We start from the raw sequence: 14,971 nt of genomic DNA on the forward strand, positions 1-14,971 counted from the left end.
GGCAGAGCCCCTGATGTTTTCTATATCCTACCCTGATTTACTTACCACTGTCCAGCATATGTATGTCACTGCTCTATTTAGTTAGTTACTGCTCTATTTAATTAGCTTTTGCCTATCTTCCTTCACTAGAATGTAAGCTCCAGGGTGTAGGTACTGCTCTGTCTTGTTCACTGCTGTATTCCCAGCCCCTGACACAGTGTCAGCTCTGTCAACATGTGCTGCATGAATGAATAGGAATGAATAAATCGATGAACTAAGACGGCACCTATTAAAAGAATGAAGAAGCTGGGCCCTCACGTTCCGTATCTGGACAAAATGTAATTCAACTCGTTAGTGGCCCGGCTGGGACCACAGTCCAGGTCTCTAACATTCTTCTTGGTAGCCATGCCCCCTCCCCCAATGCTAGGTAAAATCACCTTCTTCAATTCCTTTTGTGTGGGAGTGTCGTCAGCCGAATAACATCCCCCAGAGATGTCCACACTGTCATCCCCAGGACCTGTGAATACGGCATCTCACTTGGCAAAAGGGATTGTGTAGATGGGATGAAGGTGAGGGTCTTGATGGGATGCGATCCTGGGTTTTCTGGGCTGACCCAAGGGAATTTAATCATACGTATCCTTAAAAATGGAGACGCTTGCTGGTTCTGAGCTGTAGGAGCCTTTGTATGGGGAGTGCATGAAGGGTGCTCCCCTTGGACAGCCAGTGAGGCAGAGGGACCTCAGTCCTACAGCCGACGGAACTCAATGCTACCCATATCTGAGCAGGAAACGCAGTCTCCCCTGCAGCCCCCCCCCCCGGGAAGGAACGCGGCCCTGCCAGCTCCTGGATTTTTTTTTTTTGTCCAGGTGGGTCTGGCCCACCCTGAATCCTGACATCCAGGCCCTAGGATCATGCATTCGTGCTGTTTGAGACTCTTGGTTTGTGGTAGCTTGTGACAGCAGCTATAGCAAACTACTGCAGTAAGTAAACAGGACTTTTTTGGATTTGCTTTGTTTTGGATAATAACTACCCAGAACTGGTGTAATTACTTGAGTTCATTGAACAGAAGAGACATAGTTGACACAAATGTATAATACCTTGTAAGGAGAATAATTGAGCAATTAACACGTATCCCAGGTTATAAGAGAAGCATTTCAAATGTTTCATAGAATGGTCTAACCTTTTGCAGAAACTCAAAAAAAAAAAAAAAAAAAAGGAAGGATAGATAGTTCCTTGACAGCAGATGGTGGCTATAAAAATGTATGAAATGTATGCCTGGAATACTCATGAGTATGTAGTTCAAAGAGTAAGACTGGTGAAGACTACAGGAGGGAGGAAGAAAAATATGAAGGGAAAATAAAATCTCTCTCCCCCCACCTCCCCCACAGCACACACACGCTGGGAGGTGATATTCTGTGCTCTGATGAAAGAGGCCAGTGGGAGACTGCTGTCTGAGGTGGTTGTTCTGAGCGGCTCGCTCAGTGTTGGGAAGAGAAGAAAGCCACCTGCCCCGCCTTTAGCTAGAGACCCGAGGGCTCTGAGCTCCAGAAGCCAAGAGGAGAAGCAGCCCACACTGTGTACCTGGCATCTCTTGGGAGCTCTGGCCCACAGCCTTGGGTTTAATGTCTGTGATCTGGGACGTCTGTAGGTGACAGGGAGCGATTAAGATTAAAACTATAGAGCATGTCGAGGATCAATTGCTAGCCAGGACAGGAATATGGGAGACTACTAAATACTGGTGCTTTTTATCAATGGCTCATTTACTCTCTTAATTACTAGTTAGATTTTTATTTATTTATTTATTGGCTGCATAGGGTCTCTGTTGCTGCACACGGGCTTTCTCTGGTTGTGTCAAGCAGAGCCTAGTCTTCGTTGCAGTGGCTTCTCTTGATGTGGAGCACCGGCTCTAGGCACGTGCAGGCTTCAGTAGTTGTGGTGTTTGGGCTCAGTAGTTGTGGCTCGCAGGCTCTAGAGCGCAGGCCCAGTAGTTGTGGCCCATGGGCTTAGTTGCTCCGCAGCATGTGGGCTCTTCCCGGACCAGGGCTCGAACCCGTCCGTGTCCCCTGCATTGGCAGGTGGATTCTTAACCACTGCACCACCAGGGAAGTCACTAGTTAGACTTTTTAATGCCAGGCTCTTCATTATGCACCACCTGACTGCTGCCTTTTATTACAGATAGGGTGTCTTTGTGCCTGAAAACCCAATTAAAACCTGTATCTCTCTGCGTGTGCCTGGGTGTGTGTGTGTCTGTCTGGTTATGCTGTGTTGGATTATCACTTGTTTTCTGTGCATCTCCCAGTGTTGCTATTTAGGTCTGTCATTCCCTGACCCTGTCCTCTGAGGCTATGTTTGAGCCTCAGTTTTCTCGACTCTGAAATGGAGATAAGCTAATTAGTGTTACCAACTCAAATAAATTGAAAAAAATCATGTAAAAGTGTACTTGAAAGAGTCAAGTCCTATAAGCTGGTTAATTACAGTCAATATTTAGTAAACAATGAACAAACAAGGTGATCCACACACGTCACTGGTCAGCACCCCTGTGTGAGTCTGTCATGAGGCTCTAAGGTCCCAGCTTTCTTTTTGCAGACTGGGTAGGCGTCACCCTTTCTTAAACATCGTATTCTCTTGCCCCTTTGTTCATGAGCTATGTGCTCACTCACATCTATGGAATGCATTCCTGCCAAGTGTTCCGGCTTGAGGCATCTGATTTTATACCTCTCCACCACTGACCTGCTGCACATTCACCAGTGTGCTTTTGTATGATGACTCATGCTTACACGAACTTCACTTTCGCTGGCATGAAAAAATTATTCTTTCATCTCACAATGGCAGTGATAATTGATTATTTTCTGAGAACCTCTTTTGACCAATTATGTGGTCCAAAGACTCATTTTATTTGGGATTGGATTTCCATAGTATTGGGGATCTTAGGTCCATGGTGATTTAATTTAGTGCTATGGTCTGAATGTATGCCCCCCAAAATTCCTGTGTTGAAATCCTTACCCCTGATGTGATGGTATTTGGAGGTGGGGGTCTTTGGGAGTGATGAAGTCATGAGGGTGGAGCCCCCATGAATAGGGTTAGTGCCCTTATAAAAGAGACCCCAGAGAGCTCCCTCACCCCTTCCATCATGTGAGGACATAGAAGTGGGTTCTCAGCAGACACTGAATCTGCCAGCCCCTTGATCTTGGACTTCTGAGATTCCAGAACTGTGAGAAAATAAATTTGTGTCCTTTTTTTTTTTTTTTTTCTTAATTTTTATTTATTTATTGGCTGCATTGGGTCTTTGTTGCTGCACACTGGCTTTCTCTTCATTGCGGTGCGCAGGCTGCTCATTGCAGGGTTTTCTTGCTGCAGAGTATGAGCTCTAGGCACGTGGGCTTCAGTAGTTATGGCACATGGGCTCAATAGCTGTGGCTCACAGGCTTAGTTGCTCCACGGTATGTAGGATCTTCCTGGGGCAGGGATTGAAGCCATGTCCTCTGCATCGGCAGGTGGATTCTTAACCACTGCACCACCTAGGAAGTCCCAGCTTGTGTCCTTTCTAAGCCCCCCAGTCTATGATATTTTGTTGTAGCATCCGGAACAGACTAGGACAGGAAATGCCACCGAGAAGTGGGGATGTTGCTGTAACAAATACCTAAAACTGTGGAAGTGGCTTCGCAGCTGAGTAAGGGGCAGAGGCTCAAAGAGTTTAGAGGTGCACGTTAGAAAAAGCCTGCATTGCTGTGGCTGGTTCTGGCAAGAACTCGGAAAGAAAACAATAAAGCATAGAGAGAGCCTCCATCTTCTTGGAGAAACCTGGATGGTAAAGGCCATGTTGATGAGGCCTCAGACAGAAACGAGGAAATGTTACCAGACTTGGAGGAAAGGTCATCCTTGTTATAAACTGATCAAGAAATAGCAGGATTATGTTTTTGTCCTCATGTTCTGTGGACAGCAGAACTTGCTTGTGATGACATTGGGTGAGGCAGTTTCTAAGCAAAGTGTAGAAGGGCCAGCCTGGTTTCTCTTGACTATTTATAGTAAAACGCAAGAAGAGAGAAATGACTTAAAGATGGAATTATCCCTCAGAAGCAAAGCAGAACTTAAAGATTTGGAACATTCTCAGCCTATGCATACTGGAAAGAAGGAGAGAACTGTTTAGGACACAACAGGAGGAAGGGTGTGGCCATCTGGCCAGATAACCTTGTGATAAGGAGGTTAGAAAAGACCCTGGAAGAAGGCCATGCAAAGATCATCAGTGCGGCTCCTTCCATCAGAGGCCTGTGGGTGCCAGGCTCCCCGCCCTGGACAGGGCAAGGCAGAGACGTCCCACTGGGGCAATGCCCTGCAGAGCCGTGGGGGTGGGGCTAACCCCACCCCCACATCACCCTGTGAGCCCAGACTGTAGAGCAGTGGTCCCGGCCCTCGGGAACCTCTGCCGTGAGACACAGGCACAGAGGCAGGTACCTGCACGGGTCCTTAGCCCTTCCTTTATTTGTGGGCTGCTTTATGCACTGTCCCCCGAAGGTGCAAATGTGTGCATCTTGCAGCTCAACTCATTCGTTTTAAGTTCCAGAGTTTATCCTGAGCTATTCTTCAGAAGGAAGCATGCAGTCAGAAAATCCAAACATATTTTAATATTAGCCTTCAGCAAAGCATACTTAGAGAATTAAATCCTTAATTTAAAAGAAAGCCATACGTCACCCCCACAGCTCAGCAGAACCGATTTTGAAATTGACCGTGCCACACAGGGGTGGTGTTCTGTCCCTTGTGTGAATTGGTACAAATCATTGAATTTGTGTTTAAAATGGAGGCACCGTGTACATGCTCTGTCTTTTGATGTCTGTGAACGCTCTTTGACACACAGAGATGAGATGCAGACTGGCGTCCCTCCTAGGAAGGAGAACCTTGTCTCCCCTGCTGCGATGTCCTAAATTTCCTTGCACGTGGTGAGCACGCTCCTAGAGCAGGATCTTCTCGCATTTAGCCCCGCGAAGGTGAAATAAGGACTGAATTTAAGATTCATCATTATCTTGAAGATGGGGGAGAATAAATGTGAATCTGTCTTTGAATTTCAACTACACCAGCAGGTTCTGAATACACAGCCAGCTTCTCATTAAACTCCACAGTCAACTTGCATAAATGCAACTTGTTGAGAATTTATTCTCGAAGGAAGCCAGGCTACATAATCTTCTAAACACCCGTTTTCTATAAAATGTAAAATGAAAAGAGCTAGTCTGAATGTGTATTGAATACGCACTTGGCAATATTTTCTACAGTTGTTACAGGAAATCACTAACTTTTATTTTTATCATTGTATATTTGGTGAGAAGGAAACAAACACCAAAGCAGTGGTTTAACATACATGTAATTCTTAAAGTGCTAGACTAAGTGACCTGGCAGAAACTGTAGGTCCCTGCTTTCTGTATCAGTGTCCTCAACCAAAACTGTCTCCAGACATGGCTGAATGTCCCCAGGGGACTCAGACACCTCTGCTTGAGAACCACTGCCCTGGATGTATCGAGATTTGTTGGTGAGAAAAATTTCCCTGGAACACCAGTGAGGTAAGACAGTAAAAGATCATGTTTAGGCATAATATTTCATATTTCAATAACTGTCTTCCACTTAGAAAATCCTATTTGCTTGCAGTAAAATGACAGTAAGCTGACTACAAATAAGAAAAGCCGTTTAGTTCCTAACTATCAAAAGCTAATTTTCCCACTAACCATAGTTTGATATACAAATCACCAGCCCGTATAAACTATGACAGAACAAATACACTGATTTTGGAAGAAATGACGGGTATTTTCTGGTTCACTGCACTCTTCATATCAGTTCAGAGGATTCTTACTGTTACTATCTGTAGCAAAGTAATTGGATAGCATTTTTCATCTAAACACCTCAAAAAGAGTTCCAAGCATTAACTCGTGAACTTCACATTATACCTTGACACAGGGGAGGGAAAAAAAGAATCCACATAATTCTGGTTCTAAGGGTAGTGTTTTGTGTGTTGTTTCTTTTTTAAGGCCACATGTCTGTGTAGCAGAATGAAATAAGTTGTTATAGTGAAATAAGTCATGACAGTTATAGAGTGTGTTTGGCTGTGAAAAGGCCTCTAAGTAGTGTAATTTCCCAAAATGCAGGGTTATCCACAAACTGTTTCACTTATTGCTGTGGTGCAGTGCTGCGTTTTGCTGAATAACTTCATTAAACAGCTGTATTGTACTTGCAGAACATACCTAGGGTCTGTAATTATTTTATAAAAGGAGTGGCCAACTGATGATAAGGCCAGATTAGTTAGGGTGAAGGCAGTGACCACAGCCGTGAACAGCCTTGCTCTGGAAAATGCTCAGCTGCCCAGGCCGGGGCTCCCAGAGGCTGACAAGGTTGGACCTGAGTAGGCTTGGTTTCGATGCTGTCGGCCCCATGCATGGCCGTGATCTTCTGCAAATCACCGGAGGGGATGCTCACTCTTGCGTGGCGTCTTTGTGGAAAGGGCATGGTGCCCCATTCTCTCACGCCCCACACCGAAAGCTGAGATTTTGCAATGAATGTCTAAGTGGGGGCTCGTCTATATCGACCCTTCTTAGAAGGCTGAGAAATCTTTTTGTTTTTTTTTTAAATATTTATTTGGTTGTACTGGGACTTAGTTGCAGCAGGGGGGCTTCTTCGTTGTGGCACATGGACTCCTTAGTTGTGACATGCGAACTCTTAGTTGTGGCATGCATGTGGATGTGGGATCTTATTTCCCCGTCCAGGATCAAACCCACGCTCCCTGTGTCAGAGCTCGGAGAGGGAAGCCACCAGGGAAGTCCCAGGCTGAGAAGTCTTGTGTAAGGTTGTCAGCGTACCTTGGCTCAATGCCTTGTTCTCGATACCTTACAGTTCTCACAGTGCTTAATACCTGCGTTTTCATTTCACACTGGGCCCCGAGGTTGGGCAGGTGATGCTGGCACCCAGCGCCGGCCTGGCTCAGCAGAGATGTGCAGGAGCACGTGGCACGATCCCATCCTGTCTCCTGCTGGAGTCCCTGTGTTGTGCTTTGACACCACTGAGTTTGCTTCTACTCCAACCCGACCCCTCCCCACGCTTCTCAGGCCGGCCGTCAAGGGCCCGTGACTGAGGCAGCTCTTGCACCCAGGACCTGTGCCCTGGTGCTCACAAGCACCAGCAGCATGTGAGGATGCCGTTTCCCCACTCCTGAGGGTCTTCCTTCCTACCGCGGGGAAGGGAGGTGGGGGGTACCTGCCGGTATCACTAGCATCAGCCTGTGAAGGAGATGCAGACCCTTTCCCGTCTGCAGGATCTTCAGTAACGAGGAGCCGGGAGACATGGTAGAGGAGGAGCCATCGTGCAAGAAAGCCTTTGCCAAGTCCCAGTGCTGTCGAGATACAGTCGTGTCAGGTCACCACCCAGAGAGGTGTGTCCTGTAGAAATCACATTATGCTGGTGACTGGGTCTCCCCTTTACTTGCACTTCAGAATAAATCGGCTTCTGAGAGCTGACCTCACAAATCATACTTACAACATTGTTTCTTTGGGGGAAATGCCCTCAATTTCTAGGTAATTCTAAATGGATGATGTACAGATCATTTTGGGGGCCATAGTCCATTTTTGAGTCATATCTAATTGTGAAAAAAATCTCATGAAATCTTTGACAACAAACAGCCATGGAGTCTTCACGTATCAATTGAAGGATTGGAGCTTAAATATTCCATATCTAATATTGTTCCAAATGCAACACTAGTGATTTGAAAACTGCACTGCAAAATGAAACTTACGCATATCAGAAAAGCTCTCAGAGCCCAGCTTTTTCTGTGGGAAGAAATGGTAATATTTTAAATGGCAGTCTTTTTCAACTTTTTAAATGGAAGAGAAAGTATGATTGGTGCCCTACCTGCCCGTGTCTCATTACACATCCAGGCTATGTCCCCAGCACATAAAGTGTGTTCCTATCCTCAGTGACATCCTGTAACATACATGAGAACATCCCTGAGCTGTAGGCTAATCGCCCATGTAATAACCAGAGGGGTTTGTTGCTCTGGAAGAGGGAACGTTTCTAATGATTCTTACAGTGTAGGATAGCACAGCATAAATAACTTACTTGCAGCCTGTACACACTCAGGAATTTAGACAGACCTGGACTTTAATTTTGTAAGACTCTGCTGTCTACAGTTAAAGTGCCGATATTAACTCGGATGAACTGGATGGAGTCGGAGAACAATGAATTGTGCATATGTCTTTAAGGTCTTTTCCAATATTAAAAAAAATTATATTTAAAAAAATACTATCTTCTATTTAAGTGTGTCCCACTGTGCACTTGAAATGTATGGAACTTACTTCATTTTTCTAGTAAACTTGTGTGTGTTGAAACAGTTTTAACCTCGTAGTGGGTGACATACGAAATAGATGGTAGGCGTGTTAATGCCTTCTTTCACGGGCTGTTTCTTCACTTTATCCATCTAGGTCCTGTTGGCCAGCAGCTTTGTGCCCATTTATGCAGGGCTGAAACCAGTGGAATACAAAGGGCAGGTAAGATGCTTACAACTGACAAATGATCAGTAATTCCCATGCTCATGCATCTTCTTTGAAAGATCCAATTTTATTTTTATTATGGTGGCTCCAACTTTGTATGACTTTTTTTATCCATAGTTATGTTTCTATATAACAAAAAAAAAAACAAGTGCAGGGGCTGTAGTACCCTATCGTCAAGATCTCGTGATTGAGAATGATTGACTGGGATGCTTCTTTTTTCATCTGATTAAAAAAACTTTACCCTTTTTAAAAAAAATTAATTTTTTTGCACTGGCTCCTTAGTTGTGGCACACTGACTCCTTAGTTGCGGCACATGGGCTCCTTAGTTGTGGCATGTGAACTCTTAGTTGCGGCATGCGTGTGAGATCTAGTTCCCTGACCAGGGATAGAACCGCAGCCCCCTGCATTGGGAGCTCAGAGTCTTAATCACTGTGCCACCAAGAAGTCCCTACCCTTATTTTTAATATATAAAGAAGGAAAAGACTTTTTCTAATATATAATAAAGCCCTCTTGACAGCCCCTGCTATAAACAGCTAGAAGCAGAACTGTGCTGGCAGGGTGGGGAAAGACATCAGGACGCCCCATACCTGGCCCCCGACACAAGGCTGGAGCCCTTCATCCTGTCCCACCCCCAGGGGTCACCCTGCTGGCAGCCGGCCCCTCTTCTCCCAGGTCCTCCACTTACTGAGATGTGTCTGTCAAGGAGGGGCTGAAACACCCCTTCTTGCAGGAGAGCTGTCTCCTCTGGCACTCGAGGCAGGGGACCTTTTAGAGAAATGTAGAGGAGAATGTCCACCTGCGCTCTGCACCACCCAAGGACATTTCGGCCAGCTCCCTTCTGCATCCTGCACCACATTTGCACTAAATGTTCACTATCCTGTCCTAGTGCATTCCTCCGCAGGTGCACACCTGCAAACACACCTATAATAACCAGACACAGTATCTATTCAACACACCAGAGATAAGCATAAAACACGGTAGCTATTTAATGCATACCAGAGATATGTATTTCAGAACCAAATACAGTATCATCTATTTAACACTCACCAGAGATACGTACTTTGTAATCAAATACACTGTCTCTTTAACACCTGCTCAAGATCAGACAGGTATTCATGGGTGATTAATGCCAGTTGTTTTTTATGTATGTGATATGTACATATTTATTGATAAATGTGTACACAAAAAGTGCTCAGTAGCTCTCTTTCATTAACTCGCTTTGAAGGCCCAGCAAAGGGCCTGTGCTCAGTGGATGGATAGTCTCACAACCAAGGAATTGATTTTTTTTTTTTTAACATTTATTTATTTATTTTTATTTGGTTGCGCCAGGCCTTAGTTACAGCAGGTGGGCTCCTTAGTTGCGGCTCGAGGGCTCCTTAGTTGGGGCACGCAAACTCTTAGTTACAGCATGTGGGATCTAGTTTCCCAACCAGGAATCAAACCCGGGCCCCCTGCATTGGGAACATGGAATTCCCACCAGGGAAGTCCAAGGAGTTGATTTTTGCAAATCTCTTAGCTACCGTGATTGGGGATCTCTCTGTGTTCTGACCCTGTCAAGCCTCATGATTTTCTTTCTCTGAGTTTTCCTGGTCGTTCCAGCCCTTTCCCATGCTTCTCATAGGATTCTTGGCCCAAACCAGTCTGTCCTGGGATGGTTGTCTCAAAGGGACAGATGAGGAGGGTGAAGCTGAGGAACTGGATGAGGCCATGTAGATGCAGAGATGGAGCGCTTGAGAGTGGACAGTTACGTCCGACTTGGACTCTGTTTATTAGCTGTATGCATGCAGTATATTATTTGCAGTGATGGGCTTACATATAGGCTAAAACACTCTTTGTGACCAGGTAGAAACAAAACATACGTTGAATTTTTTATTTTAAGCAACGTAAACTAAACATAAGCTCATGGAAAGCCAGGTTTTTTCCCCCCTATTTTGGATACTGCTTCTCAGAAGCAGCAGATACTCAGTTAACCAAGGAGCATGATCTTTACTGTCATTTAAAAAATTGAGAGGTACCCCACTTTACATAATGATTTTAAAGTAAGTTAAGTAGCATTTTCTCTTAGAGCTGTAGAAATCAACATTTATTTTTACATATAAATTTTGAATACAGATGCTATCAAAATCAACCTTACATTATGGTTATGAACTTTAATTTTATGATCTGAAATGTGATGATTCTACATCATGTTATTGCTTGATAATATATAATCATGACAGAAATGGCTAAATGGTAGACAAAAATATGCAAAATGCTCAGGTGTTTCATGAGATTGTATATGATCATGAAAAGGGAATTCACAACCCAGGAGTCATCAGAATCGCTGATGTGATGGATAAATTAAGAGGTGGTGACTGAGAAGGTGGGATGTAGGTGCGGTAAGGAATTGATGGAAAGGAGATTGAGGGAAAAGGAGGATGGAATCAAGGTTACAACAGAGCTGAGTCCCAGAAGCCTAGTGTGTTGTAAGACTGTGCTGAACATTTCCCGTGTTTAAATAGTAATAACTGTACTATGAAGGAGGTGCAGGTGGTAGTGGCTCCTGGTTTTTTCCAACATACAGTCCTCTTCTTTCTTAGTAACAAAATCCAAATTTTATCTGGACCTGTAGTCATGTAGTTAAAAGGCCACATTCTCCAGCTTCCCTTGCAGCTAGGTGTGGCCATCCCCTTAATTGCTGGCAATGAGAGTTAGGTTGAATTACTGTGGGACTTAACAAGAAGGGAGGCTGTGTACCTTTCTTTCCTTCCTGCTGCCCGGAACTTAGATGTGATGACCAGAGATCTAGCAGCTGTTGTGTATCATGAAGTCATGGATCACACCCTAGGTAGAGACAAATAACGAGCCTGAGAGACCTGGGCCCTGCATGACTTGAGGAGGGGGACCTTACCAGTCCGCCTTCTATATTTCTTTTACCAGGAAAAGTAAAACTTCTGTTTTTATTGCTTTCTATTGGATGCAGTAGAGTCCACTCCCATGTGCTGTAGGGATTATTACCACTGTATTTTACAGATGAGGAAATTGAAATGCAGAAACATTCATTCACTTCACTGAGGTCACCAAGTTTATTAAGGGGGCAAATTTCCCAGGATGATCTCTAATCTTTGCACCTGTGCCATGCCTCTTGCTTTACTTTGCCTCATTCATTCCTTTAAAAAAAAAAAAATCTCCCTTATTTCTATCCCGCCCCAAAGGGTGAGATGTTCTCAGTTGAATTTCCTGTTATGTGATTGAATACTTGGACATGAACATGGAAGGAGAGCCACAGTTAAACAGGGACTGCAGCTCCCCCAGATTCCTTGACCTTGGGAGGCGGGACATGGCCTTGGTGGTGACTAGCATCTGTGCACAATAGGCGTGTCATAATTACTTGCTGAACCGAACCTGCTATCTCCAGAAAGCACTTGGTCGTCCTTGGTTGTTTAATGAAGCCCAGGAAGAGGGGCCCTCGTGCACACGATGATTGACCGTGTGGTCAGAGACTTTGCTTCATGTCTACAGCCAGACAGCAGGGACTTGCCAGTGCCCTTCTCTGCTCTCTCTGGGCTCCATCAGCACCATCCCCTGCCACAGCTGAATACGCTTTCTAGGCCAGGTTATGCTCTAAAATCTCCATTTTCAAGGAAATGTGAACTTTGCTTTACATGCAGTGTTTTGCTCTGCATGAGAGCTTTTCCTAATTACACGTGTGTCATGCTTTCTCCTGAGCGAGGTTTTAATGTTTTTGTGGAGGTCAGGTTTTGATTTATTGGTTGGCTTTGGTGGTTTTTCTGAAGCAATGGAGGTTACAGCAGCAGGGGAACAAAGGGAGCTCAGCATCACTCAGGTTTGAGGCAGAGCGACAGGTGGCCTGGGCATGGCCGTGTGGCCAGCGTGGTTGGGGCTGAGTGAGCGTGGTTGGGGCTGAGTGGGGGCCGAGTCCATGCTCTGCTCCTGCAGCTCCTGTTCAGTGTTCTGACCACTCATCTCCACATCTGGTGTCACTAGCTGTGGAACATACCGGATTTTACTAAAATCTATTTGTGGACCTAATATTTTTATTTAAAAAAATTTTATGAATCACTTAGAAGTTTCATAACTTCATAAGACTTAAAGATTGACTTAAACCACAGCAAGTAACAGCATGATTCCTTCTTAAACTGTCTGCCAGTTGTTTGAAGTGGTATGATGTCTTGGAAAACTGCTTTGTTTCCCTAATTTTTAAAAAAGTTTTTGAAGCTTTCTCTGGATTTATCTTGTAAGACTTTTTATGTATTTATTTTAATATATCTTTATTGGAGTATAACTGCTTTACAGTGTCATGTTAGTTTTTGCAAAGTGAATCAGCTGTATGTGTACATATATCCCCATATCCCCTCCCTCTTGAGCCTCCCTCCCACCCTCCCCATCTCACCCCTCTAGGTCATCACCCATCATCGCGTTGATCTCCCTGTGTTATGCAGCAGCTTCCCACTAGCCATCTATTTTACATTTCGTGGTGTATGTATGTCAGTCCTCCTAAGACTGTTTTTAGCATCCTACTTATAGTTGATGTTCACTAACAATTGAATTAGCAATTGAATAAATGGAAATAAATTGAAGTCCAATCTTATATTTTTTACCAGTGAATTTTGTTTCAGTTTATGGCCTCTTTCCGGTGATTGCATCATCTGTGGGAATGTGCATAGTTTCAGGCCATGTTTTCATGGGTTCTAGTCATCAATGTGGAACAAGAATAAGGATTTTTCAAGAGGAGCTCTTAACTAATCAGTTTTTTTGTTTGTTTAAGAGATAGCATTATTGTTGGCAAGTGACTATATTGTTCTGATATTTTAATCTCTGGAACTGATACATGCAGATCACAAGAGGAGCAATAGGTGTGTTTTGTGTGTGTGTGTGTGTTGTGTTTTTCGGTCTGAGTCAGAGTTCAGGTAATGTTTTAACAGGGTATTGTATAGGGAATGTGTATCATTGTATTCTAGTCACTGAGCCTTTTGCATGGGTTGTGGATTATTAATTTTTTCATTATCGACATCGCTGTGGGAAAGAGAATTGTAGAAAACTATTACTGTGTATTTATATACAATTATTAGTATAGTCCTTTGGCTTCTACTTCATGACTTAGACATTTCACGTGGATAGATAGCGCAATCGCTGTTGTAGCAAACAGTGTCATAGCAGATGGCGGTTGGGGGGCTGGGCGAGCAGCTGGATTGGGCTTCGTGGAACTCTGGTTATCAGTTTACAGCTAAGCGGAAATAGACGCTCTTATTTTTCATTGGCTTTTTAAACTCTGCATGTCTATTTGATGTTTGAAAAAAGTGAGTCTCCCAGGAGATATTTTCTACATGGCATTTATAGAATGACAACTGCTGAATGACTCTAGAGTTTCCTGAAAGTTGGGTATCTAGAGTTAACCTTTTTTAGCAACCTTCAGAAATCCAAAAATTAAGTCAGCAATGTACCAAAAATCATTATTTAGTAGAAGTCAGTACTGTAGGGTTTCTCAACCAGTTTATATATTTTTTTGATTTATTTATTTTAACTTCCTTTGATTAAAAAATCTCCTATGTCTCTTCTTCCCTCCTGTGCTTCTTCCCCCCAAGTGGGAGATTCTGACCTGTGTCCTTGGGGGAGGAGTGGGTATCTCCTTGACACAAACACCACCCCTCCTCCCCCTCCCCCTTCCTCCTTTTCCCCTCCCCCCTCCCCCTTCTCCCTCTCCTTCCTCCCTCTCTCCCCTCCCCCTCCTCCTCCTCCCTTTCCCTCCTCTCTCTGCTCTGTTTTGAGATTCACTAACCCAAGAGCCCCAAGAACCTTCTGTGGGCATGCTTATTTGTTCTCTATATCATGACAGCAAACAAGGTATGTTTGCGACTAGGAAATTAATTTCCAAACCTCCTTCAGCTCCCCTGGTCCTCTTCCTAGCACCCTGCGGAAACAGTTCTGGTCTCCCTGCCTGCACGGCGTGTCTTCACTGAGCCTTGCAGTGTGTGAGGAACAACAGTGTGAGTGGGGTGAGTGCACCAACTCCGCCCCTTTCGCCAGCATTCTCTCCAGCAGGGGTGGCAAATGTTTTTTCCTTTTTTAACTGAAGTATAGTTGTTTTACAGTGTTGTGCCAATCTCTGCCGTACAGCATAGTGACTCGGTTATACACAGATATACGTTGTTTTTTAAATATTCTTTTCCATTATGTTTTATCCCAGGAGATTGGCTATAACTCCCTGTGCTCTACAGTAGGACCTTGTTGTGTATCCATCCTGTGTATAATAGTTTGCCTCTGCTAATCCCACACTCCCAAACCTTCCCTCCCCCACCCCCCTTCCCCTTGGCAATCACAAGTCTGTTCTCTCTGTGAGTCTGTTTCTGTTTCGTAGCTAAGTTCATCTGTGTCACATTTTAGATTCCACAATTTAAGTGATATCGTATGGTATTTGTCTTTCTCCTTCTGACTTCACGGAAATATTTTCTGAAAGTATCAGTTGCTAAGTA

The 14,971-nt window shown here is 44.3% G+C and overlaps 1 protein-coding gene across 7 annotated transcripts in view; it reads left to right on the forward strand.

Moving 5' to 3' along the window:
- Window positions 1–14,971, forward strand: part of PNPLA4 (patatin like phospholipase domain containing 4) — an 84,643-nt gene that overhangs the window by 8,498 nt on the left and 61,174 nt on the right. For all 7 annotated transcript variants that reach the window (XM_057719063.1, XM_057719060.1, XM_057719061.1 and 4 more), the window contains one exon: window positions 8,430–8,495. In XM_057719063.1, coding sequence (XP_057575046.1) covers window positions 8,430–8,495 — 66 coding nt within the window. The remainder of the gene's footprint in view (window positions 1–8,429; window positions 8,496–14,971) is intronic.

The sequence above is a fragment of the Hippopotamus amphibius genome, chromosome X, assembly GCF_030028045.1.
Source record: "Hippopotamus amphibius kiboko isolate mHipAmp2 chromosome X, mHipAmp2.hap2, whole genome shotgun sequence".
Lineage (NCBI taxonomy): Eukaryota > Metazoa > Chordata > Mammalia > Artiodactyla > Hippopotamidae > Hippopotamus > Hippopotamus amphibius.